General features: G+C 50.3%; 1 protein-coding gene across 1 annotated transcript; it reads left to right on the plus strand.

Moving 5' to 3' along the window:
* Positions 1 to 82: 82 nt before the first annotated feature.
* On the plus strand, positions 83 to 24292 carry LOC8026292 (nuclear pore complex protein Nup155). Its single transcript, XM_029976343.3, has 5 exons — positions 83 to 1267; positions 8153 to 8405; positions 12313 to 14171; positions 19041 to 19535; positions 23393 to 24292. The coding sequence occupies exons 1-5, from the start codon at positions 446 to 448 to the stop codon at positions 24095 to 24097; spliced, it is 4134 nt and encodes a 1377-aa protein (XP_029832203.2). The 5' UTR covers positions 83 to 445; the 3' UTR covers positions 24098 to 24292.
* The last annotated feature ends 1811 nt before the right edge of the window (positions 24293 to 26103 follow it).

Genomic DNA, 26103 nt, shown 5'->3' on the forward strand with positions numbered 1-26103 from the left:
CACACAAAATTGGCGGTGTCACAGCACAGGGCGGTAGCTCCGAAAAAAATCGCAGGCGTGAATAAAGGTGTCTAGGTTAGGTGGCGCAAGCTGTCGCCTATTTAATGGATGAAGTAATTTGTCACTCGAGTATCTATGTATCAAATTAAAAAAAAAAAAACAGTTTCTAGGGGGCGAAACACACCGCCCAAATAAAACAAAGTTTTGTCATATTTATCTATTCATCGACGTCCTAACTTTTTTTCAGTCGCTTTTACATCCATCCAATCATACACTCTCGAAAGCTCGAAAAGGGCGCCCGTTGTCGGATAAACAAGGCACGTGAACGAGGCATCAAAACCGGCATGTCGCGTTCATCGGTACCGCCAGTACCGCCCCTTTAACCCCAGTTAAAGACAGAAACCCCTCATCGAAAGCGTCGCGGGACCGCCACCACAAGCCCACCATGGTCCTCCCACTCCAACGGCTGCCACCGGCGCCGACCGCCGTCAACCAGACCACGCTGCACCCGCAGCACGCCAGAGAAGCCCTCGAATCCGCCGTCAAAACGGTCGAAAGTGCCCTGCAATCGGACAGTTCCTACCCGCAGCTCGTCGAACTCTTCATGACGTACGGGTCGCTGCCGAGCGAGAGTGGTCTCCACGACCTCGACTACCCGGCGGACCCCCTGGGCGCCGCGGCCGCCGCGCCCGCGGCGCCCGTGCGAAGGATCCCGCTCCCCGCCGAACTCACCGAGCAACTGTCGCACATGCAAACGTGCTGTCAGATGGGCCTCTTTCCCGAGATCGGACGAGCCTGGCTGTCCGTCGACAGCGATTTGTTCGTCTGGAGGTACGAGACCGGTGAAGACCTCGCCTACTTCGACGGTCTCAGCGAGACGATCCTCAGCGCCGCGTTGGTGCGACCGCGACCCGGCGTCTTCAGAAGCCACATCCACTCGCTGCTGTGCCTCGCGACGCCGGTGGAAGTCGTGCTGCTCGGCGTTTCGTTGCAGGGCAAGGCCGGCGAGGAACTGACGCTCGTTCCCGAGCCCTTGTTTACGGTGTCGTCGGACGGTACGGCGATGGTGTGCATCGCCGGTTCGGCGACGGGTCGGATCTTCCTCGGAGGTCGCGACGGCTGCCTGTACGAAGTGAGCTACTCGGCCGGGGACGGCTGGTTCGGGAGGCGCTGTCGCAAGCTCAACCACTCGAGTTCGGCGCTGTCGTTCCTCGTGCCCGCCTTCCTGAGCTACCCATTTTTCTCCGAAGAGGATCCGCTCGTTCAGGTGGAGTTGCTGTCGTTTACCTACGAGTTAGATCTCAATTCCGTAGTCCCACCGACTGCACGACAGACACTTGACCCCGTCGAGTACACTCTCCGTCGTGCAATCGGTGTCACTAACGGCATTGGGATCGTTTCGTGCGTTTCCACAAACAACTGACATGTGGCCAGTAGGTAGACAGGCTGGGCATAGAACAGGCACGGTGACAACCAATTTTTCGAAGAACGTAAGGAGCCATCTTCATGTCTTAGATTGGCAGGCTACTGTTTCACTGACACACTTGGCCACAGAGAAGCCAGGCCTCGTAGAAAGGTCGGTTGTCAGCCCCCCTCAGACCTCTTGAAATGCCTTTAACAGCCTTTTTCCTTTAATTGTGTAGAGGCGGTGTTTCGCCTTTGCGGCCTCAACTGGGACAAGAGAGTCCGGGTCACTGCTTTACCAGGTGCCAAACTCCAAGCGATCCTGGAAGCAGCCGACGGCCCCTGCACCCAAACCAAGCAGGACACTCTGGTCATCATCCAGGGGGGTCTAGACAACATAATTCTTGGCGAGGAGCCAACAGAGGTTGCTGAGACGATGAGAAGCACACTTGTGCGATGGCTTGACCAGTCCAAATCGTGTCGGGTGTGCATCTGCTCTGTGCCCTTCACGAAGGCCAGGGGCCCAGAGGTGGCAGCAAACATCGCTGCTCTCAACAAGGCTCTCAAACAGGAGTGCAGCAATCTGGGGCAGCGAGTTACATTCATCAACTCATATTGGATGCTCCGAGATTTGCCATTTTGAGCGATGAATGGAGACCACTACACCCCGGAGGCAGCCCAGGCATTCGGGCAATCACTGGCTCAGCGGGTGGCTGTTTTTTTAGGGGACAGGCCTCAGGTGATGTGGAGGAACATGACCCATGGGCCATACATGCAGCCACATGGGAACCAGGAGCAAGCTCTGCAACTAGTCCAAACGCTTCGCCAGCTGTTCCAACAACAACCGGTGGGCCCACCCAAGTCCCGATCTCGGACGTTTTATTAGGGTCACCAGACTACAATGCACGGACCAACAGACGTAAAAGGTCGCACAAGAAGGGTAGAAGAAAACAGAAACAATACAGAAGCAAAACCCATAAAAGCCATGCGAGCGCGAAGTTAATAAATATTGGATTGCTCAACTTACAAGGAGGAAGCCGATTGAAATGGGAGGAGTTACAGAAAAATGCAGATTTGGAAGATATTAGTATATACGGAAACGCATCTGCGGAATGATGAAGAACCCCCACTATCCAAAGACTGGAGTTGGATTGGCTCAAATAGAACAGCAAGCCAAAAGAAAGGAGGCGGTGTGGGATTCATGTATAAGGAAGGCCTAAAACTTAAGCGAATAGGCAACAACTGTACAGAACATATGTGGGCGATATTCGAAGGTATGGGAATGGGCCACATCGGGCTTGGTATTGTGTACATGGCCACAGCAGGGACAGAAGAATCTTGGAATGAAAGAATATATAAGTGTCTGGAGAAAGATCTTGAAGAGAGCAACATCACGCACCCAATTATACTGATGGGAGATTTTAACTGCCATCTGGCGGAGTTAAGTAGTAAAGATGAAAGAGCTCACAATCTCAGAAAACTTGTAGAGCACAACAATTTGCGAATAGTAAATCTGGAGGAAGGCTGTCAGGGGCAGATAACATGGAGCAGAGGAAACCAACAATCAACCATCGACTACATTCTCGCCTCCCAAGATTTATTCTGTGCACCATGGCACCTGAAAAACATGACAGTGGACGAGGAAAAAGTGTTCAGCTGCGGAAGTGACCATAATCGGATAAAAATAACGATTGACCAGGCCTACAACAAGTTCATACACAGCTCGAGGAAACTTAAACTCCACAGGAGGACAAGCTACTGGAGAACTAGTGACGAAGGTAGAATGGCGGCATGGGGTAATGCCTTGGATGCTGAGTTTGCAAGAAGCCCCCCATCAACCTACAGCGAGTTCTACGAGTCTCTATTGCAACTAGCATATACTCATGTAGGAAAACAAACCAGAGTCAAAAGTGATAAACGAACACCGTGGTTTGATAAGGAGGTTAAGGAGGAAATCAAAGTATGACAGGAATGGTCCAGAAAACATCGAAAGCCCATGAATAAAAAGCAATACAGCATGGCAAAGCAAAACTGGGACAATTACGAGCTACAGAAAAATAAAGTAAAATCTCTATTGGCGACAAAAATTCTGAAGATACACACGAAACATGAACAAGCCCTACAAGAAAGCGACAACAAAAGCCGTTGCTTTTGGAGATATGTGCGATCTCTCCAACCACACAAGACGATAGGGAGTGGAGAAGACCAATGGACCACTGAAGAAGAAATCACCGAGGGAATGACTAAATACCTTCAGGGACTTCAAGCCTCCCTCTACAACAGACCGAGGACACAGGAGGAAACATCCCTACGACCTCAGGAACAATTTGACCGCAGCATTCTTGAACCAATAGCGCCCGGTGAACTGCAGAGACATATTAATAAACTAGAAGCAGGAAAGGCAGTAGGTCCAGACGACATCCCCAACGAGTTCCTGAAAAAGCTTAAACCGGTAGCACAGAAGCACCTAAGGTACCTTCTAAACAACATGCTGGCAAAAAGTGCTATTCCTGAAGCCTGGAAACAAGCCAAAATAAAACTAATCTACAAAGGAAAAGATAAAGACAAGAAATCATTAGACTCATACAGGCCGATAACAATACTAAGTAATGTTTACAAACTCTTTGCATCAATTCTGCAAGACAGACTGCAGAGACTCTGTGAGAAAGCCCGCCTTTTCAGCGAGGCACAGAATGGATTCCGTAGGAACCGGCGGGGCAGCGACAACTTATTCACTGTCACACAACTAATAGAGCTAAAAAATCTAGATAGGTCACCACTCTATCTGGCTTACCTTGACTTGGAAAAGCCCTATGATGCAGTGCCCCATGAGAAGATGTGGACGAAGTTAGAAGCGATGGCACTGGATGTTCAGACAGTATCGCTCTTCAGAAACATGTACGCCGGATGCAACGCCAGATACAGTTTGGGAGAACATTTATCAGGGCAGGTGAACATGATTGTGGGTCTGCACCAAGGCTGCCCCCTTCTCCAACTCTGTTCCAACATCTACATCAACAATCTCATTCTGGAGCTGCAAGCCAAAGGGCAGGGTATTTCTTTCACAACCATTACCTTCAGTAATGACATGGAAACAACTTATATTCCAGTACTGGCCTTTGCTGATGATATACTCCTGTTATCAGAGAATGAAACTCATCTTCAAGACATGCTCGATATCTGCACTCGAATTGGGAATGAAGAGGGATTCAAATTCAGTAAGGAAAAATCAAAGTGGATGGGCTATAATGTTCACGAGCTTAACCACACGTTTAGAGTACAGGAAGTGGAAGTAGAACATACCAAGGAATACAGGTATCTGGGAGTGACTCTTAAGAAGGCCCGCTGTACTTAGAACTACACGAGAGGAACACCCTAAAAACCTCCAACATCCGAAAAGGTCACCTGTGGAACATGGCAAAGTATTCCTATAACCCATACACCCTTGCGAGGGCACTGTGGAAGAGTGTCGCAGTACCGGCGGTCACCTATGCCAACGACGCAGTGGTCTTCCAACAGACCACCCTGAAGACACTGGATCGCCATCAAGTGGAAATCGGAAGGTGGGCACTGGGCGGAAACGGGGCAACTGCAAACCTGGCCGTCACGGGAGAGATGGCCTGGTCGACTTTCAAGCAACGGGATGCAAGGGCCAAGCTCGGATACCTCGGGCGCCTGATTCACATGCCAGACGAAGCGTACGCCAAAAGGACATTCCACTACGTTAGATACCGCAGCAGCAGGACGAACTGGTCAAACACCATCGCCAGGCTCGACTCTGTGTACAGCAAAGGGACAAGGCGACATGAGGCCACATCGGAGAAAGGATGGCTCAAGGCCGTGACAGAGGAGGTGAACGCGATTGAACTTGAGGCCTGGAGACAAGCGGTGAGGAAAAAGCAGAGCCTCCAGAGCATCTACGCGCTCCACAAGCCTGAGCCGTCTCCCTGCACACACTGTCAAGGGGACCATGAAAGTGCGCTACTGTTCCAGGCACGGGTAGGAGCGCTGATGACAGGCTGCCGACGTGCCCAACTCTTCGGAGACACCGACACAGCCTGTCATCTGTGCGGGCAGTCAAGCGAGGACGTCCTCCACGTGCTGCTGTGGTGCCCTGCCCTAGACCACTGTCGACCGCCCTGGGCGACCAGCGAAGAGAGGATTCCCGAAATGCTGGGATTCGGGGAAGGAGCCCATGGTTCACTAGCCACCAAGCGCATTCTCGTTGAATGGGAGAGACTACGTCTGATCGCCAACCAGTGAAAGTGTGCCAAAAGTGGGAAAAGCTAAAACAAAACAAGAATCTAAAACTTTTACCTTTGTCGGCAATTTGAACTTTTGCTGACCCCCCTGTCTCAAAAGGGGTTAGGTACCGCCAACTAACTAAGCTTGTGATTTTCTTCTTTTTTTTTTCATTTCTTTTCGCGCATTGTTCTTGCACTGTTGGCTTAAAAATCTTTCTACAATGTCATGAACAACCATACCTCATAGATAGTATGTACAGTTGGAAACAAAAGTCCCCAGGACGCTCGAGCTGCGACTGAAACGCATCGCTCTGCCATCTGTCGGCGGGTTGCCTGGTTTTGAGATCACACAAAAGCGCATGCGTGTCCTACTGTTCTTGCAAACATGTGTGTTTTCCCGCTTTTCTGCGTCGCGGCGCCTAACTCGGAATCGGGCGCGTGGTACCGCTTCGGAGATAGCGCTTACTGACATGGCACCTATGAAGCAAGGAGTCACGGTTGCTCAGCTGAGCGATAAGCTCAGCTGGTTATAAAGCAAGATGCGCTGACACGGCAAAATGCGGCGCAATGCCGCAGGCGGTATTTCCAGCTTCGCAATGTGTAGCAGAAGCTCGTCAGCCGCAAGCGCTATCTCCGAGGCGGTACCAGGCGCCCGATTCCGAGTTAGGCGCCGCGCCACAGAAAAGCGAAAAACACACATGCTTGCAGGCACAGTAGGACGCGCATGCGCTTGTGTGTGATCTCGAAACCAGGCGACCCGCCGACAGATGGCAGAGAAATGCGTTTCAGTCGCAGCTCGCGCTTCCTGGGGACTTTTGTCCCCAACTGTACTTTTGATCTTGCACGTACTGCAAAATTTTCGCTCTAGTGAAATTCAGTTCCAGAGCCACCTCATAGACGGCGCCGCTGCTCTCTCTTATCGTTCGATGGACGATGAGAGATTCGTGAGGACGAGACGGCTGAGCACTTGATACTCTACTGTAAAGGGCTTCACCCTATGCCTACCGAAGACAACATAGATTTAATAAAGTCATTGGGTTTTAGAGACAGCGAAGGGAGAGTGGATATCAAGACTGTAGAGATTACCACGCAATGATTAAGTGAATGGTGGCAGAAAGCGAGAGAAAACTAGGTATTCTCTTATTAACTGATGACAAGGGGGTTTTTATAGCCTCACTTTTTTTGCAGTGCGGAGTAAATATAGATTTCACATTTAAATATTCTAAGCTTAAATGGTCAAACAAAATGGCTAGGTGGAGTAAGCTACCGCCCGATCCAAAGGGCTCAGCCGGATTCATCCATCCATCCATCCATCGTAGATATTACAAGAAGTTGTAATGCACTTGGTCGTAAGCAGCCACAAGTGTATGAACCGCAGCCCCCCCCCCCCCCCCCCCCCCCCCAAAAAAAATTGTTTGTAATGTCAGTCGTCGTATTGAGGAGACAAAAATGCTTGTATATACCCAGTTTGTCCCTGAAAATTTTGTTTGTATTAACGGGGTCTGTGTTCAACGATACACGACTGAACAAGAAACACGAGAACTGGCTTTGGACCTTTTTGGGAAATCCCGTAAGGCCTCTTGTCAATCCCATGTCGCTCCACACGGCATGGGCAATTTGGGACCCTTCTGACGCATGCTCAAGCCATACATCCTGAGTGTGGCACAATTCCTTCTCTCTTGCCACTTTGGGTTTAGAACGCAAGGAAAACAGAGCAAACACATTACAAAGCCGATACATACCCTGTCTTGTTATCTTCCTGCTTTTTTTTTTGCAGTCTGAAATCTCAAAATGCTAAGCAAACACGAATGTCTCTTTCTATATATGGGTATTGCTTCATGCGCCATACATTGATTTGCCGTAGTTAATCGAAAAGACGATGGGAGACGCTGCGCATTTCCCGAATGGTCTATTGTATGTGGAACCTATGTTTTCAATCTCCTTCAAGCTAGAATCATACTTTACAACTTGTTCCTGACCAACCGCACACCTAGCAGTGCACCCGCCCCAAAAAAGACTGCTGACGAAAAAAAAAATATTGACAGCAGTCTTTGTGTTTTAGAGTTATGTATGCGCAAAACGTAGCATTTAAGGAGCCATTGGTAAAACGTGTTTAAAAAACATTAAACAATTGTTTCATGCAGTAAAGAAGGACCTATATTTTTACAAACTTCCCAGCTTAATTTAGCGTGGAGGCTGAATAGGTCACAACATCAATTTTCTCAGTAAACTTAGCAGAAAGAGCATTGACAGGCGGATAAAATTTGGGGATTGGGCGGTTCCGTTAAAAAGCCTTTTATGCTTTATTAACCTACCCACCGCCTAAGATCCCAAGACAGCTTGAGTGAAAATAACGGAAGACTAAAGGAAGGAGCACACAGACACGCTGTATTTCTTTACTCAAGCTATGCTAAACAACTAGCTTAACTTGACGCCTTGTTGCAATCCCAAAATAGGAGGCAAGTTAACCGTCGCCACGGCGCACATGCGCTTCTTCGTCGCAGGTGGTGGTGGACGACTCTCGACAGGTGCTGTACACGCGGTCGGAGCGTGGCTCGCTGCAGGTGTTCGACCTGGGCTGGCCGAGGGGTGACCAGACCAGCCGGGTCATCTCCGTGTCCCAGGCCACGCTGGTGCAGCTGGCGCAAGCAGCTGCACGCACGGTGGATGTGGCGAACTTCCGGCCGCTCGTCCACATCGAGGCGGTGACTATGATGGAGTCGCTCCACGTGCACCTCGTGGCAGTCACCCAGGCCGGTACGTCGTCCACAAGAGTCGGATGCCGGTTTAAGGATCGGGCCGTCGGAGCCATTAAAACTACCCATATCTCGTAACACCCAAGACTGGTAAAAAAAAATTCATGTTGGAGGACAAGACACAGGAGGAGAATGTATCAAATTCTGCTAACTCAATCATTTCTCTCTGTCCTTAAAGTGTGGCCACAGAGTCTGGTCACCAACCTTCACACACACGCACCCTTTGTTTAAGCGACAACCACATGGACTCTTAAAAGCAAGACCTTGTGACTAGTAGACTTGCGTCGCTTTAAATGGTTCGTTCTGTCGCTGCGTTAAAAAAGGCTGTGTCTGTGAGGAAGGTTCGTAGCAACAGCACCGGGTGTAAATAAAGAATGAGAGAGAAATGAACGAGTTAGCCGAGTTTGAAACTTTCTTTTTTCGTGTCTTTTTCTTTGACTTGAGAAAGTTTATTTTTACTCGTCACAGTGTTGGCTGAGGCACAATATGATTGACTATTGCCGGCTTGCCCACACACTCGCTGTCTTTTAGAGCACAGCTCTTAGGGAAGGGGCCCGTTTCCGGCTTGAGCGGCGTCGCCGTCGGCATAACTATAAGTTCGCGTGACCCCCCCCCCCCCCCCCCCCCAAGGTCATGTGACCCCCGTGAGGTCACTTGGCCCCCCTAAGGTCACGTGACCCCCGTGAGGTCACTTGGCCCCCCTAAGGTCACGTGACCCCCCCCTGAGGCCACATGACCCCCCCCCCCCCCCCTTTCCGAGGTCACCTGACCCCCCAGGTCACTTGACCCCTCAGGTCACTTGACCCCCCTCCCCCGATGTCATGTGACCCCCCTGACGTCACACGACCCCCCCTGAGGTCACGTGACCTCAAGGAGTCACCTATCCCTCACTACACTTCCATCCTCCCCCTCAAGAGCTGCGCTCTAATCCGGCGTTACAGGGAGTTGTAGACGGCTTTCATTTTTTTATAAAAACCATAATATTTTTCGGCATACGAGCTACAGTTTTCTTTCCCAAATTTTTTATTTGTGTGTTTTATACAATAAAATAACTCGTTTACATTTTTTTTTAGATTTTAAATCAATAGTTTTTACATGGGAACCTTCCACAGTTTTGTCGTCGCATTGGTTATGCCGTTGCACGCAAGGCCACGGGAGAGAGCGTGGGCAACTGAGTGCATTTTCATTTCTGACGCTCTTTCATGGTTTACCGCACTCCCATGGTTTACCGCACTCCTTCCTCCGTGGTTGGACGTTGAACCGCGCACGACCAATGTTGTAGCGCCGCGCCAATAGGAATGTCATGGGGCAGAGGGTGGGGGGGGGTAGTAGGAACTGCGTGTTATCTAAACCTACTGACATGATGAGAACGGAAGATATTCTGTAGTCTCTTTCGGATGCCCATACTCCTGCACTCGCTCGTTGCCTCCCGTTGTCGATTATGGAAGGTAGGAAGCTTGCGCCGGAGGCGGGACACTTGAAAGACCGCCCGCCGCTCTCGTCCCATCGGTGGCCACGGTCCAGAAAGTCTGGCCATCGGATCCGTGCGAGCTACCATTAAAAGATTGTCCCTTTCCTGCACCTTCATGGCAAAGGCTGCGGTGATACAGAACCTATTGTTGCGCGTTGCTTCGTGGTGACGCCGCACAGGCAAACTCTGGGCGCATTTCGGTCGTCGTCAGCATCGACGTCGCGTGCAGCGTCGTTCAAAGGAAGCGCCGCGAGAAGCTAGCACTCCAGAGGAAGCAAAGTGCAGAGTTCCCATATTTTCCGATCACACGCTGCCGATTTCACCCGGCTGTTTCGCATATCCTCGTTTCCTCCGAAGCACGTGCTTGTTCTCTTTGTCTCCTTCACATTTTCCTACCGTAGGGACGGGTGCCTTTTGCCCAGCATCTCCGAGACAAGAAGGCTGTAGTGCAGGATTTCTTTGCACCTACCCCACGCTGGTTTCTAACAAATGGCCGGCGTGGGGTACAGAGTTAACATGACCGCTGTGTCAGCGTTCGGCCGAAGGTGACTTTCGGTTGGCGAGGATTCAACCTCTAGCCAAATGGCGATGCGTCGCTCACATGACACTCTTCCGTGGCTAGAGTGCGTCATCAGAAACTGCTGGGAGCTGTTTTTAATGCGTTAGAAGTAGCGCAGTTAAAGTTATGTTTTTACAGATCAATGGAGTTACATTTACGAGTTCTCACAAAGGGTGAGCTAGGTTACAGCTACCATTTTATCCGGTCTATAATTCATACCTTTGTATAATTCTGACCTCCGTGTGAACGGCCATCTTCAGAAAGAAGTTGGTGCATAAAGGCCCGTTCACACTCTTGCAACCGAGCACAACCGAGAGGGACGAGATCTGTTAGAACTTGTTAAAATTTCTTAGGCCGAGAGAACACACTGGCACTCTGGCGCCATCTATGCAGTGACCCTGCAACTGCATTTCACAAGAGCGAAGGTTTTGCGGGCTTTCCGAGGACAACTGTGCGTAGTACCTATAAGAAAGGCTCGTTTATAACGTTGACCAAAGTTTTTCAAGCCAAGAAAGAAAGGATAATGCGCGAGAGTAGTCGAAAATATGTTGGACCGCCAAGTTTACCGTGCTGCCCAATAGACGGTGCCAGTGCGCCCTCTAGTTGTAAGAAGTTTCAAGTCACCATATTCTAAGAGGTCGCAAGTGTGAACGGGCCTTAAATCGCACCTATCGTCATGTACGAGTTAAAGGCCCGTTCACACAGTTGTGCTTTTTTTCGGACCGGGTGCCTTAAGACCTCTTGAGATCTCTTAGGACGCAAGGTCAAGCTGGCACCATATATGAGGGGCGCCTAGAGCTTGCGGTATTTGCGAGATCAGATGTACGTACTATCTATGGGAAATGGTCATTCATATCATTCGCAAAAGTTTTTCGAGCCAAGAAGGAGAGAATGATGCGCGACATTATAGAAAATATGCAGACAGTGAATGCATACCTGCCAACTCTTCCAAATTTTTTGCAAAATGTATGAATTGGGACAAATTTTATGATTTTACAATTCCTGCTTCAAATTTTACAAAAAAAAAATTATTACTTTTTTAACATTTTTTTTTACATTTTTTATTCTTTCGTAAAATTTCTGACAGCGGTGCCTTGCACCACCACAAGAGGGCGATAGGTACTAACCGCAGCAGCATCGTGGTTTTTACTATTCGTCTATCCGGTGGCCACAGATCCAAAACCAGTCCAAAGCCCCAAAGCCTTTGTTCATGTGTTCGGCGGCGCACATTGGTTTGGCGTGTTGGGCCTCGCAGTTTCCCTAGTCGTGGTGGCTTCCCGGCACAATGGCGAACTCCAAACCTCAAAAGAGGTACTTTCAGGTGTTCCGGAAATCCTACACTTTGGAATTCCCGTGCTTCGTGCCGTCCAAGATGGAGAGAAGTTTGTATCCTGTCGCACGTGCACATGTGATGTAAGCGTTTTGCACGATGGCAAGGCTGACATTAAGCTGCACATCGCTTCGCGTAAACACCAGAGATAAGTGCCTGCCTCTTACTACTTCCCCCCCCCCGCGGCCGCGGGAGTTTCACGAGTTTGAAAGTTCACAGGCTGGCAGGTATGCTGAACGTGTTCCCCAGCTACCCCACAGTGAGGGCATTGTACTCCCTCAAAGAATGAATTTTATGACGTTTTGAGGCATACAGTTCTAGGGAGTCGCAAGTGGGAAAGGGCTTTAAGAGCAGCCCAGTCAACGCCCTACCTATAGCACACTCTCGTTGCCCTCTGGCGGGATTTATCTGCACGAGCGACGAAGTGTTATCAGAGGCAGAAAGCTTGTGCTGGGGGCGGAACACCTACCCAATTATTAACCTGTTGCCAATGGGCAGGAACGTTTTCAATGCGCGACGATCATTGCATTTGCGCTTCTCTCCCCCAGGGGTCCGACTCTACTTCACCACCTCGTCGTCGCAGAGCCCCGAGGCGCGGCCCTCCACCCTTGCCCTGGTGCACGTCCGTCTGCCGCCAGGGTTCTCGTCGCACGCCCCCCTGCAGCGCCTGAGCCCCGTGCGCGCCGCACTCTGCCGCCGCGGCACCGCTGTCTTTGTCGCGGGTCACTCGGACGACCGTGACGTGCTCTGGACGCTCTCCGGCGACGCCTTCCCCTTCCAGCCGCGCCTTATGGAGACCTCGACTCTGATGCCCCTGGATGGCACCACCTGCTGCCTTGCGGAGGCCACGTCGGACGCCGCTCCGAAACCGCTCTGCGCCGTCAACATCCAGGGCAGCGGTGTCGCTCCGTCGGAGCCTCCCGTTGTCGTGACGCAGCACGCGGAGCGCCCGCGCAAGTTCGTGCTCCTCTCTTCCTCTGGCTGCAGCGTCGTCGAGAAGCCACGTCCTGTTGACCTCCTCCGTGGACTTCTCCGCGAAGGGGCCAACACCGAAGCAGTGCGCTCGTTCTTCACACTCCACGGCGAGGCCCAGGCGAGCGCCACGTGCCTCATCCTCGCGTGCGGACCAGGCGACACGGCGATCGCAGAGCGCGCAACACAGGCGCTGTTTCTTCACGGCGGAGAGCCAAAAGCGTCTTGCGTCGAACAGCAGCAGCCGGCCGGCCAGCCTCTTCAGCTGCAGCAGCAGCAGCCATTGCACCAAACGAGTGCGTTTGGCGGCTTCGGCGGCTCGCAGATCTGGGCAAGCACGCCTTACCCGACGGCACACGTGCCGCAGGGTCCGCCGCGGGGCTTCTCGCCGCTGAGCCCCGTTGGACTGCCGCCGAACATGAACATGTCGCAGCAGCTGGCGTGGCGGCAGGCACAGCCGCCGCCGGGCGGATCGCCCGCGCCAGCCGTCGCACCAGTTGCAGACGTAGTATTCTCGGGGCGCCACGACGGATGCTACCTTTACTTCTCGCGCCTCGTCCGCCCGCTCTGGTCCCTAAATCTTGTGACGACCGCCGCAAACCAGCCGGACGTGCTGATGAGCTCCGTCTGCGGAGAAGACCTCTTCAACTACCTCGGCGCCCTCAATGGCTTGAAGACATTCCTCGAGCGCACGACTGACTTAGCTGGCGCACATGTCGCTGACAACCGGAACGCGATGCTCGGTGGCGCTGCGGCCCGCAGTGCACTCTCAGCAGAAGGCGCGCAGCTCGCGGAACAAGCGCGGAAGAAGGCGCAGTTCGAGGCCGCATCACGCGAACGTGCCTCCTTGGCGCATCTCGCCCGCCTCGTTTCCCACACCGTCGAAGTCCTCGGCCTGTGGAAGGTCCTTTGCGACCACCAATTCCGCACGGTGTCTTCGACACTCCCGCCGGAGCTCCGCGACCAGCTCCGCGGCGCAACGCTGCGGGAACTGCTCCTCTCGGACCGCCAGCTGACCTCCGCGCTCGCCGGGTCGCTGGTGCGCAGCTACCTGGATGACAACGCCACGACAGAGGCGGTGTCCAACCGGCTGCGCGACGTCTGCCCGTCCCTGTACCGCTCCGAGGACGCGCTCTTCACCAGGGCCCAGGAGATCCTCCTGGCCGCGAGGACGGAGCGGAGTCCGGCGGACCGACAGCGGATGCTCTCGGAGGCGCTGGAGCTCTGCAAGAGAGTGGGGCCCCAGCTGCACCTTCCGACGGCATGCGGACTGCTCAAAGCGTGCGGCCACTATGCGGGCGCCGTGGACCTCTGCCTGTCGGTGGCCAAGCGCTGCGATCCGCAAGACCTGGCGTCGCACTTCTACCGGAGGGGTGAGCCAGCGGACGACGAGCGCGGCCGGCGGGTGTTTGCAGCGAGAGCGGAGTGCTACAGGGTGAGCTCACATTTGCATTCCTGTCTCATGCGGTGAACCACTGCAGTAGGTGCGAGATTGGGTATAGCTATGCTGAGCTATTAGTGCCAAGGTGTTTCTGAGGCACAGTCTTATGATTTTCCTAAGGGACCAAGATTGGCCGTGATGTCGTGAGCTGTGATTCTGGCTACTTATTATCAGCTGTGAAGGACAAGTTTGGTGGTGTGTTTAAAGAGCATGGTTGAAGCTTAGTAATTGCATTAAACCAACACCGTCAACGTTAACAGCCTGACATTACTCTTATTTCCGTGGATGAAAGCACAATTAAACCCTTCTAAGATGTCACAGTGAGCATTTGGCCAGTTGTGGAAAGCGAACCACAGCAACACTTTTGATCATGCACATCACTAATACTCTACCTTTAGAGTCAGAAACCTATCGCCCCCAGGTTGGATTAAACCTGCAAGGCAATATCATACAGCCTCCGGCACGCTTCCAGAAATGACCCCCTCCCCAAATGCACGCTTCAGGACAAGAAACATATTTAGCTGCTAACCTTGTATTATCGGACGTATTGACTTGAGGGATTTGCCAGAGTTCACTGATCAGCTGTCCCCAAACAGACAATAAGCTGGAAAATGCATTTGCAGCAAACGATTTCGTGAAGTTTTCCGCTGGCCTCCCGTAAACAGTTTTCAAATACACGCCATCTTGCCTTGCTCGAAGTGTTTTGCCTTAGCACGTGTACATTTGCAAACATACCCTTTCAAGATGAGGACCGTGAAGTCAAACATGGTTCTTGCGAATTACAGGCGAGCACCTCCAGAATATTTCACATCTCAAAGAGTTTTAATGTGAATATTCACACTTTGGCAAGCAGTATTGAACACCCAAAATCTTGATGAGAGTAAGATTTCGGCCCGAGTAACCTTATATTACGTGTGCCTGAATGAAAATACCATCTTTGCATATTACCTTGAGTATACAGTGTAGACTGCATATAATGTATGTCGCGGGAGTCGCGAAAATCGGCACTATAGGCGGTACCGTGCTATAACCAAAACATCAATTTTTCAGGCCAAAATACATGCCATGAGACAACTTAGCTTTGTAAATAAATTTATTTTTAGTGTTAGATGAAAAATAAAGCTTAGACTGAGGAAAGTCCTTATTTCACCAGACTAGTACTCTTCTCTCTCAAGTGTCACACATTTTGAAAGAAATGAGCGACTTTTGCCTGGCGCAGCCTTTTAATGGCGTCGCGGGTTGCGGACGGACGTTGCGAGCATTCAGGATTGCTAACCTTAATCACTTTTCTCTGGTGATGAAAACGCGTGAAAATTCGCATCCTTTATACGGTACGCGCCAGTAATATCTTCAACTTGAGCACACGCATGAAATGCTCCAAATAAGAAATCCGGGCGATGTTCAAAAACACAAATGCTTAGAAAGCACCACTGTAGTCCAAGTAAACAAACACGACGACACGGGCGTTTTTGCCGTCTTGAGAGTGCCGCCATGAGATCGCCGCACGAGTAGGTGGATCTTCCCTTCTAGTACGTGCTAAATTATCATAGTGACACACCACGAAAATTCACAGTCAAGGATAGCGCTTTTACGCGGAACGATGAGCATCCGCCACGCCGTTAAAGTGAACTAGAACGCCGTCTACGTCGACGAACACAACCGACGCTATATTTGTGGATAGAAGAAGCCGGCCCGCGACCAGCATGCAACGCGCGCAAACACTTCTCCTTGACCTGCGATTGGTCTGTCGTTGCGGTTGTTTCCAACGCAGCGGAGGGACGCATGCACATGAACGACACATGCGTGCGTCCCTCCGTCGCTATGGCCACTAAAGCCTCTCTCTTTGCTTCTTCGAGCAACCTCCTTGCCCCGCGAGTGCCGCTTGCGGCTAGCGCCGTTATCTAGTGTCGCACAGGGAAGCGTGCTCGCTGCGCCGGTTGGTCGGCGCGGTCGGCGGGCTGTTCCAGAAACCACATTATAACCGGTATTTCCCTTCGTGCGCCTGCATTTTAAGCGGTATGTAATTACATGGAGTTCTATGGGAGGCGAACCGGTGGTTGAAAAAAGCTGCGTTATACCCGGTCCTGCACTATAAGCGGTTACGTTGTAAGTGGTCTATACTGTATGACAGTTTTCTTTTATTTCTATAGGCTGATCACTCCCCTACCCCTCCCCTCTCCCATCTTTCGTTCCTCTGTCCAACCCACTTCCTTTCCACTTTGCGGTGATTTCCTACCTCATAAGTGTCTAGTGTGTGGACACGTGTGTGGACACAGGCCCATTCTCGTGAACCGAGCCAACACCAAGTAGGATAGTCGAAGGCTATGCGCTAGAACTTTGGTGTCATCATAGTGGGGTGGAGCGAAGACACAGATTGGGTATGAACGCTGCGTCAGCAGCCGGCTTGCGCCCAATCGACGCATCCAAAAACGCTCGAAACCAGGCTCTGGTCCAATGCCGAGTTGACGCCATCAAACTGCTATAACGTTTCGTGGTGGAAGAGGGATGTTTGCAGTCCATGATTAGTCTGGTGATGTTGGCCTAGCTCTGCAGAGGACTTTGTTCTATGCCAGAACTCCCATATGAGAGGCACTTCTCAAAGTGACCTGCACACACCTGGGGCTTTGCCTGCACTGCAGATGTTTAAGACGGAGAATCGGCTACGTACACGACAAAAAGCGTCGCCAAGGCCGGCATCTGCGATTGGTCAAACGCCCGTCTTTATTTAGGTCAATTTTGCTTTTGTCGGTGGAGATGAGAATGTCGTCGGACTGTCGACTTTGACGGCGTTGGTTTAAGAATGCGATGACTTTGAGCTCTCATCATGCTTTTTACACACATCAATGAACTTGTGCTGTAAAATACCGGGAGAGCACTCTCCCCATTTTTACTGAAAGCTAGTTTAATCTAGACCCCGGCGCTTGTCCGGCCAAATCGGGCGGTAAACATATAATTTGCAGAATTCCAAAGTTTGGGAAATGTTAATAGAAGGTTCTTTGGGGAACGAAGTGGGCGCTTTTGCAATATTCTTGGTTAGTTCGTAAATAATGTTAAGTAGCGAGAGTTACAACTCGAGACGTTGAGGTGAGGCAATTCCTGGTCACGACGTCACGAATGGAAATGATACGAGGGCGCCACCGAAACATCACGGAGCTGATAACAAATCGGTACAATACGGACTTGTTAAAATTTTGCGAAACTGGACAGGGTAGTGGATAAAGGAAAAGTTTGTTGTAAAAAAGTAGTGACAGTCTGAAAACTGGCGAAAATACTGTCACTTTAAGCTCAATTTTGAAGCAAACTAGGCTCCAGAAGGGACAGGAGACGTGTACTTTATAATACCGGGCAAGCGTCCACTCTGAATTGGGAGATAATCGTGGAGAACTGGGGGATGGGTGCTTGGTAGGTCCGAAATTGAAAATGCAGACGGTCGGGTGGGCCCTTGCTTTGTCCGACCACTGAATAAAGAATGGCTGACGTTTGCGGACCTAGTTGATTGCGCAGACACGTTAAAACAAAACATCAACATCATTTTTTTTTTTTTGGGGGGGGGGGGGGGGGGGGGGGGTTTTACAAAGAGGAAGTGTATATGGCAAATAGTTTATTAAGAAAAATTAAAAAGTGGTCGATGACGCATTGACTTGTCTTTGTCACTAAAGCCTTCAAATTACTCTTCCGAGTTAAAAAAAAAGAACAACCCATCTATCACAATCCACTTTTTTTTTCAACTCTGCACCCCTCATCCCCTTCTCCTGCTATGCCATTTCACCCGTTCTATCCCCATACTCTCCGCCAGCCGTGGAGATAACGGCTGCCCACAGCAACGAGGCGCTTGATGTCTTTTTCATGTATTTTTTTTAATTTGCTTAAAATAAGGGAATGGGTGCTTGATATGCCCTTCAATGAGTTTTGAAACGTTTCGAGAGTAGGGGGTGAGGGCTTACTGGTGACATGGGCACACGCTCTGTGTTTTACGGTACTTTCTAGCCACCGTAATATCCCGAGAAATGGCCCACCCTCAAAAGGTAGGCCGCCCCGATTTTAGGCATGCTTTTCTGTTCATGCAAAAACACCAAGAGATAGCACATTCCTCGAAATGGCACCAGCCGGGTAACCTCTGCTGTAACAAAGCAAATTTTATCGCCACTGTCGTCTTGATATGTTTGCTGCATTCATCGGGACCCACGTTGGCACTATTTGGAACTGCTTGAAGAGAATGTTTGGCCAACCAAGATCGCTTCAGTACTAGGCCTATCCACGGGAAGCACTCGCATCCAACGGGCGCAAAAAGATTCACAGCCCTGCTGCGGGTACCAACCCTCTACGGAAAATAGTGCTCCAGTTTTAAACTGTACCCCTTTCGTGTTACCTTTTCAACCTTATTTGATCTCATTGGAAGTCTCCACTCGCAATGCCGTTCTCGCCGTTACCGGTCGCCCTATGCATCCCCTTTCAACCGACGTGTTGGAATCGTGGTACAGAACCTCAAAAAGCCGGGAAATGTTGGAATTTAATCGCGGTATGTGCTTCATCCCCATGTTGCACCCACGCAATTTCATTCCATCGAAACGGCATACAAGGGGCACTCAAGTTTTACGAGTTATTGTTAACGACACCAAGCTGGGACAGCTTCGGCGCTCTGCTGGGTGTGCCCTCGCCTTTCTTTGCATACACGCACAAAGCTATTTCGTACACTTGCATTTGAGTGTACAGAGCGTGTGCTCCTTTGCGTTCGCTAACAATGAGAGGATACGCTGGCAGCATCTATCGGGTCGCCCCGCAACTGCGTACGACTGAACTGTAGGTTTTGCAGTACCTGCGAGATCAACTATGTGTAAACCGGTCTTTCTTTTCCCTCCACAGGCTATCCTGGAACTCTTGTCGGAGCTGAGGCATCCGCAGCAGCCCTCGGCCGACGCCACACGGTCAGACGTCGATGCGACCACCCTGTACGAGCGGACCCTGTCGTTGGCTCTGCAGTCGGACGACGAGCTGTTCCACTCGGCGCTGTACAACTGGCTGTGTGACAGCCACCAGACAGACATGCTGCTGGACATCCGCAGCCCGTTCCTCGAGGGCTACCTCCAACGGCGCGCCGCGGCCCATCCGGACGCCGTGACGGGGGCGGATCTTCTGCGGAAGTACCACGAGCGCTCGGGCAATTTCACGGCAGCCGCGCGCATCTCGGCCAAGCTCGCAGATCGCCACGGTCCGGACCTGTCCCTTCTTCAGCGGCTGGAGTACCTCTCCAGGGCCATCGTCTGCATGAAGAGCTCGGAGCCACGCTCGTCCGGTGGGGCGCGGGAGGGTGACTTCTTGCACCAGCTGGAAGAGAAGCTGGACATCGCGAGGCTACAGGTCAGTGTTGCCGCGCCGCGATGTCTGTTTTAGAGACTGGTTCGTGCACTTGCGTTTGGTTGTGTTAGACTGCGATACGACCCCTCGCTGTTGAAACATCTTATTTTCCTAAAAACTAAGATGAGCCGCAGTGTCGCTCTGCTCTAGTCATCTGAAGTGGTGGCTTAGGGAGAGGGAGATGGGGCACAAAGTGACAGAGAGAAAGATGTAAAGAAAAGAGAGTTATATGTGCGAGCGAAGCATCGCCACCCTCACGAAAGCAAGTGGCGAGTCGAAAATATGTCTGCAGTGATCCGGTGGCTCTGTGGGGTGAGAGCCTGTCCAGTCTGCATAACCCGTAAGCCAGTAGCTCGATAGAATCGGATATAGGTGATTCGGTCCTGTGTATGGACTGCTTAAAGTGCTTAGGGCAGTCCCAGGTGATAATAGGGCACGTCGCCGGCATCCTGCACTGGGGGCGGAGAATGCACCAGCTATCTGGTTTCCCTGGAAGACTTCGAATATGCGCATATATTTCCTCATTTTTTTACATGTTATTCGTTAGCTGTGGGCTTGAAATAATTCTGAAAATGTTATAAGTAGGATTTCATGTTTCCCGAGTTTGTTGTCCTTAAGGAACCTTGACTAGCTAAAAGGCAATCCTTTAGTAGAATGGACATTTGGGCAAGTTGGTACGAGTTCATCGTAAAAAACGGTGCAAAAGGGACAAGGACAAAAAGGAAGGACTACGCAGTGCTTTTCCTGTTTAGCCCTTCCTTTTTGTCCTTGTTCCTTTTGTGCTGTCCTTCACGATGAAGGCAAACCACTTTTGTCAGTAGTTCAAGATTTCAAAGGAAACTGAAGTTCCATTTCCTCGGGATCACTGACCTTGTACTCTTATGAAGCTTATTTGTAAAACACCGTCTTTTTTGCTTTTTTTGTTTTGTCGTTGCGATCTTCAAGTTACGAGTTTTCCAGGTTTTTTCTGATTTATCGGGAAACACAAAGCCCTAGTTATCAGCCACCATTTCTCAAGCATTGTGTGTACATTTGATCTCACAAATACAGTAAAACCTCGTTATAACAAAATGGGATATAACAAACTAATGGATATAACAAAGCAATCATAATTCCCCTTGCTTACTAATAGTGGGAAGAAATGGACATTGGCTAATGGCGACGTGCGCGACCGAAAGCGTCGCTGTGGTCGGCCTTTCACGATTGGCCCAAAAGCTGACTATGACGTCGGAAAGGGTATACCATCGACGCAAATAAGAAGAATGAAGGAACATTAATTTCGACGGTGTTGGCAGTGTTCCTTTGAGAGCGCAATGATTTCAAGCTCCCACCATGCTATTTTCAAACACCATCGAACTTGTTGTTCGCAAGGTAATGACGTCACAAGGGGGAACCATAGGAGGGCGCCACCAAAACATCTCGCCGCTAATAACAAACTAATGGTTATAACGAAATAATTACGACCGCTCCTTCAACTTTGTTATAACGAGGTTTTACTGTATTGCAAAAGCGTTCTGTCTAGTTCAGGACTAAAAGTTCTGAACTAGACTGAAAGTAGCACTTGAACGCCAGCATTCAAAAGAGTACTTGCTTACTGGTGCCAGCTCGTTTCAACTGCACTCACCACGTTGCAGTGGAACGCAAGGAGTCATTGCGTTTGCGGTCATATGCAAGTGTGTGGACCGTGCAAAGGACACATGCAAAGGAAAAAACATTTTTTTTTTAAACAGCTTAGATGGAAAAAGGACGTCACAAAACGATTTTACAACGAAGAAAAAAAAATTTTTAGAGCTATATTTACGGCGCTATACGAATTTGTAGTTGGCGCCCGCGGGTGTTGCGGAAAAGTGGCCCTTATTTATTACGTGACTGGCCCTTATTTATCACGCGGTGCTTGACCTCTTTCGGAAGCTTCCTATGGCCTCTAAAAGTAACTCATTCATCTTTGTCTGAAGTATAACAAAAAACTAAAATTAATAAGTAACTTTTAGAGCCCAAAAGAAGCTCCTGAAAAAGCGCAAGCAGACGTGATAGACCTGTGCGCCGGTCAGGTGACGGCGGCGGCGCCCTGAAGCAGACAAACTTGTGCGGCAGCGGCGACGGCGGCGTGGAGAAACACATTGAAGCGGCGTTGCGCAACGCTCGGCGTGCGGCAGCGGCGTGACTTTGCGGCGGCGGCAGCGGCTCCCGCGGGCGCCAACTACAAATTTGTTTTGCGCCGTAAATATAGCTCTAATTTTTTTTCTCTTCATTGTAAATTTGTCTTATAATGTTGTTTTTTTTCCATCTAGCCTGTTTAAAAAAAAAAGTTTTTTCCTTTGCACGTGTCCTTTAACATAGAACGTGTTTGTGCACTGCTTTTCCACAAGAAACCGTTGGGCCTGGCTGTAACCCTCGATCGTCACACATAGGTTAGAGTAATACAAAGCATATACGCCTGTGTTAAACAGCAATGCAAGAATACTCCCGACGGAGATTGAACTTGAGACATAGCGATCCCCAGCCATATGCTGCACCGACTGAGCTAAGCGGAGCTGGTGTGTGGGAAAAGCTAACGGTTGGTTCATGAAGTCAAAAATAAACTCTAGTTTGATCATGCCTACAAAGAATGGGGGCACAGAATTTCTTGAGCTACCATGCACCCGAAGTGCATGGTTGCTCTAGCTTTGCACAAATTGCCCCCCCCCCCCCCCCCCCCCCCCCCCATCGCAGACAGACTGCAAATGCAACCCACACTTTGTGCATATGGTAGCTCCTCACATTCTGTGTGCCCTGCTCTCTGTCAGCATGATTACGCTAGTGTACATTTTGTTACGATGGAACATATAAACCCGGCGTTCAATTATTTTGTGCTAAGCCGTCGAGGCCGGCGTAGCTTACGCACCGCACCAACTTTGTTAATTGAAAGCTAGTTGCGCAAGTGCGTGCCAAGGAGACTCACTGCAGCGCTGCGGACACCATGCTAGCCTAGATGTCGTAGCGCAAAATAGTATACGCCGAGTATAGTCGGGAAAACATAATTTTGAACATAAGTATTATTGCAGTCCTTATATAACTTACTGGTTGTCATACGAGCTCGCTTTGGAGAAGTGGCTCCCATCCATACTTCAGCACGGAGCCCGGAGAGTCGCCACTCCCGTTGCAGTGGCCACCTATGCATAATGCAGCAAAATACAACAGAAAACGAAAATCTTACCTGTGAATACAAAACAAACTTACCTGACCCCCTTGTCTCAAAACAAGTTTATGCATCCTGAGCTACCCAACAAACTGCAAACAAGGCCCAAGGGGGGGGGGGGGGTGCTGTGATGGAATTCCGAGTAGCAGTGGCTCAGTTCCTGTGGACGCGAAGGGTCCGCCTTCAAAGAGCGAGTTTTCCAACTCGCTCGTTTTGCTAGCCTGGAGCACGTGTTCCACTGGTGCGTTCACCATCCTGTCCCCCCTATGCATTGAAACGGGTTCCAAAGTTAACAAATTGCGTCACAAGGACCAGCGTGTCATGTTGTCAAGTGCCACAATCGTAGCGATTGGTCGTAGAAATGCCGGTGAAAAAGGCGAGTAGACGCAAGTGTCGCTGTCGTTGTGGCATCCTTCCTCGTATCTTTTTCGGTTTCCGTCGACCGTCTGGCTACAGAGTGGCCTACAGCAGAGCAGTGGTCTGCTGCGCCCATGCCACCGCCAGGATTATGACAAAAAATATGACGCATTCTACAACATTATTGGGCAAAAATCGAGGAACCACTTTTCAAGACGTGAACAGCAGTCTGAGACGCACTCCAGACACCGTAGTAATGTTGCTTGTGGCTATGCTTTTTCCCACAAGTCTGGAAGTTTCTCACAATTTGGCAACTTTGCTCCAGGTGAGGGTCCAGGAGGCCCTCAAGCGCCGCAGCGACCTCCCGGGGGCCGGCGAGTCCGCGGCGCGTCTGGACACAGAGCTGTTCGACGTGACGCGGCTGTATGGAGACTTCGCCGAGCCGTTCGACCTCGCGGAGTGCAAGCTGGCCATCGTGCGGACGTCGGGCTACGACAACCCAATGCTCGTGGAGAACCTCTGGCGCAGCGTCCTGGAGAGGGAGTTCCGAGAGAGCGGCGGGCGGGTGGCCCCGCTGTCCAGGAGGCTGACGGAGCTGGCGCGCGAGTACGCCACCGCGGAGAAGTTCTTTCCACTGCCGTTTGTGGTCAAGTTCCTGGAGCTGCGCGGATGTCACACCGACCTAAACCCGGGGTGGCCACTAGAGCCGCTTCTGGAAGCCGGCGTCTCGTTGGGAAGGCTGCGAGACGCATACCACGGGCTGTACCGCGGCAAGGACCCGGACTGGTTCGGCAGGCCGCTGCATCTTCTCAAAGCGATCGCGTATCTCGTCCGCGTACTACTCGAGCGGAGGTTGAGGCACATAGACGGCGGGCCAGAGGAACTGAGGCGCCTCGCAAATAGGTGCCTCGACGACATCGCGGGGTACGTGGTAGACCTGCAGTCTATGGGCAGGGACGCCGAGGTGGTCGCATTAATGGACACTTTCAAGGGACTGCAGGCAAGCCTAGAGCAGTTCTTGACTGGGTGAAGCTCCGCGAGTCACGTTTGGGGCATCTTTGGTGGCCTGTTATCTCGTTACATCTTTTTTTCTCAATTCGTCTATATAGCATTTTATTTTCGTTTTTAGTTGTTGCGGACGACCGAAGGTGGAAGTGTGTTCCGAGTTGCGATTGTGGATTAATAAATGCATTGTGACTGATTGTATACATACGTATTCACACAAGTTTGTCCTCCATGTTGATTTTATTTTTCCCATAGTGTTCTAGATTTCAGTTCACATTGGCGAGGTAAGATAACGGTACTGCTGGGTCCTAGAAAAAACAAATATGCATTCATTTTTCATTATTGGGATGCAACCAATAGCCTATCATCGGTGACAGGTTAAGAATTCAGTGGAAGCTCTAGCGCAAGCTTTCTTCGATGCTTCGGCATCTTGTGAGCATGCACAGCCAAGCACGGCATAAAGCAATGAGTGTGTGCCGAGGACATGGCTTTTACTGCATTCTTGAGCGGTCTCTCACCATAGGAGGTACTCATTTTTCATTGTCACAAACTGTGGGTAAAGTAATTTATTGTCAGCCATAAACAACAGTTTTGTGAGTGCGATAGGGATCTAGAAAAATGCTCGCTGTCATTGAACTTTTAACTTCAGGGTGCACAGCTATGGCCGCAAGTGAATGCTCTCTATATGCCGTGCAAGTTGCACTCCTTGCGCACCTCGTGCGTTTGTTTACCCTCAAATAAGCCCCCATGCTTTTCTTTCCCCCCCAATCTCGACCAATGGCAGTGCGCACCTGGCTGCCTCGTCATCGCTCGCTCCCTGCACGTTTCTACAATGGCCTTTAGTTGGCATGCCCCGCTTGGGTTCCGACGCATCATAGACGCAATTTGAAACACTTGCTCGACGTATGTACACTGTTGCAACGTTTTCTGAATCGCAGCCCAGCCTGTTCACGTTTGTCGCTTCGAAAAGTGAGCAGAGTGCGCCATACGTACGAACGCCGAAAATGGCACCGGCCAGAAGCCCATTAGCTAGTCCAAGAATATATAGACGTAGCTAGAAAGAACTACAGGGTGTTTCCAAGCAATGTCCGGGTGTGAAAATATTCGTATAAATAAACCAATGAACAGAACGCATCCAAAATTTTCAGAAAGGTGTCTTTATTTTGGGTGTTCATCTCGAAGGAACTTTCGTGTTGTTGGTTTGTGTTGTGCCACCCGTGAGCAGCCGCATCCACCGGACGGTTTTGCCGTGTTCCTGTCCACTGGAAAAAGCAAAATTCTCTTAGACTTTTATGTTTTTGTTTCTTGATACCTATATTGAAAAGATTAAAACAGCGCAAAAAGACAACGGACTGGATGACGGAGGACACAAACAGTGTCTGGTGTCCTCCTTCATCGAGTCTGTCATCTTTTTGTGCTGTTTTAATCTTTTAAGTATGTCGTACCAACTCACCCCAAGCTTCAACTTTGATACCTATAAGACTCATGAAATTTGAGTGTGATGAATGCACCACCTAGAGACACCGTTGCGAAAAGTTTATTTGCTCACAGTTCATTAGTGTATTTATATGAAGTTGAATGTGCTAGACTTTCCCCACAGCTGTAGTCTTTCTTTCTGTTTGCGCTCTATTCGCCAATACCTTCCTCGGCCAGCACACTAGCTGCCAGGCCCAATCGAGAATAGTAACCTCGGTTTATTGCAAAAAGATGAAACTGTGACGTTACAACGTTACTCTTTCGGTGGTGACAGAATGTGAAAGTTTGGCTACAGGCCCGTCTCCTGGGTTAATTTCTCTATAAGCCGATGTCAACCTAAGCCACATTTTCATGAAACCAAAAAATGACATTGTGGATGCCTGTAGCATTTACTTCAGTAAAAAAAAAAAAAAAAAAAATCTTTAGCAAGAAAGGTGTTTTTTTTTTCACTGACAAGCTTTTTCTTCTGCAGGTGACTGCAATGGCATTTCTTTTTATGTCATGGATATTTGGTTTAGGAGGACGTAGATGGTAGAGAAATTTTTTCTCTTATCG

Source organism: Ixodes scapularis, unplaced genomic scaffold, assembly GCF_016920785.2.
Source record: "Ixodes scapularis isolate PalLabHiFi unplaced genomic scaffold, ASM1692078v2 PGA_scaffold8__174_contigs__length_109621045, whole genome shotgun sequence".
NCBI classification, from domain to species: domain Eukaryota; kingdom Metazoa; phylum Arthropoda; class Arachnida; order Ixodida; family Ixodidae; genus Ixodes; species Ixodes scapularis.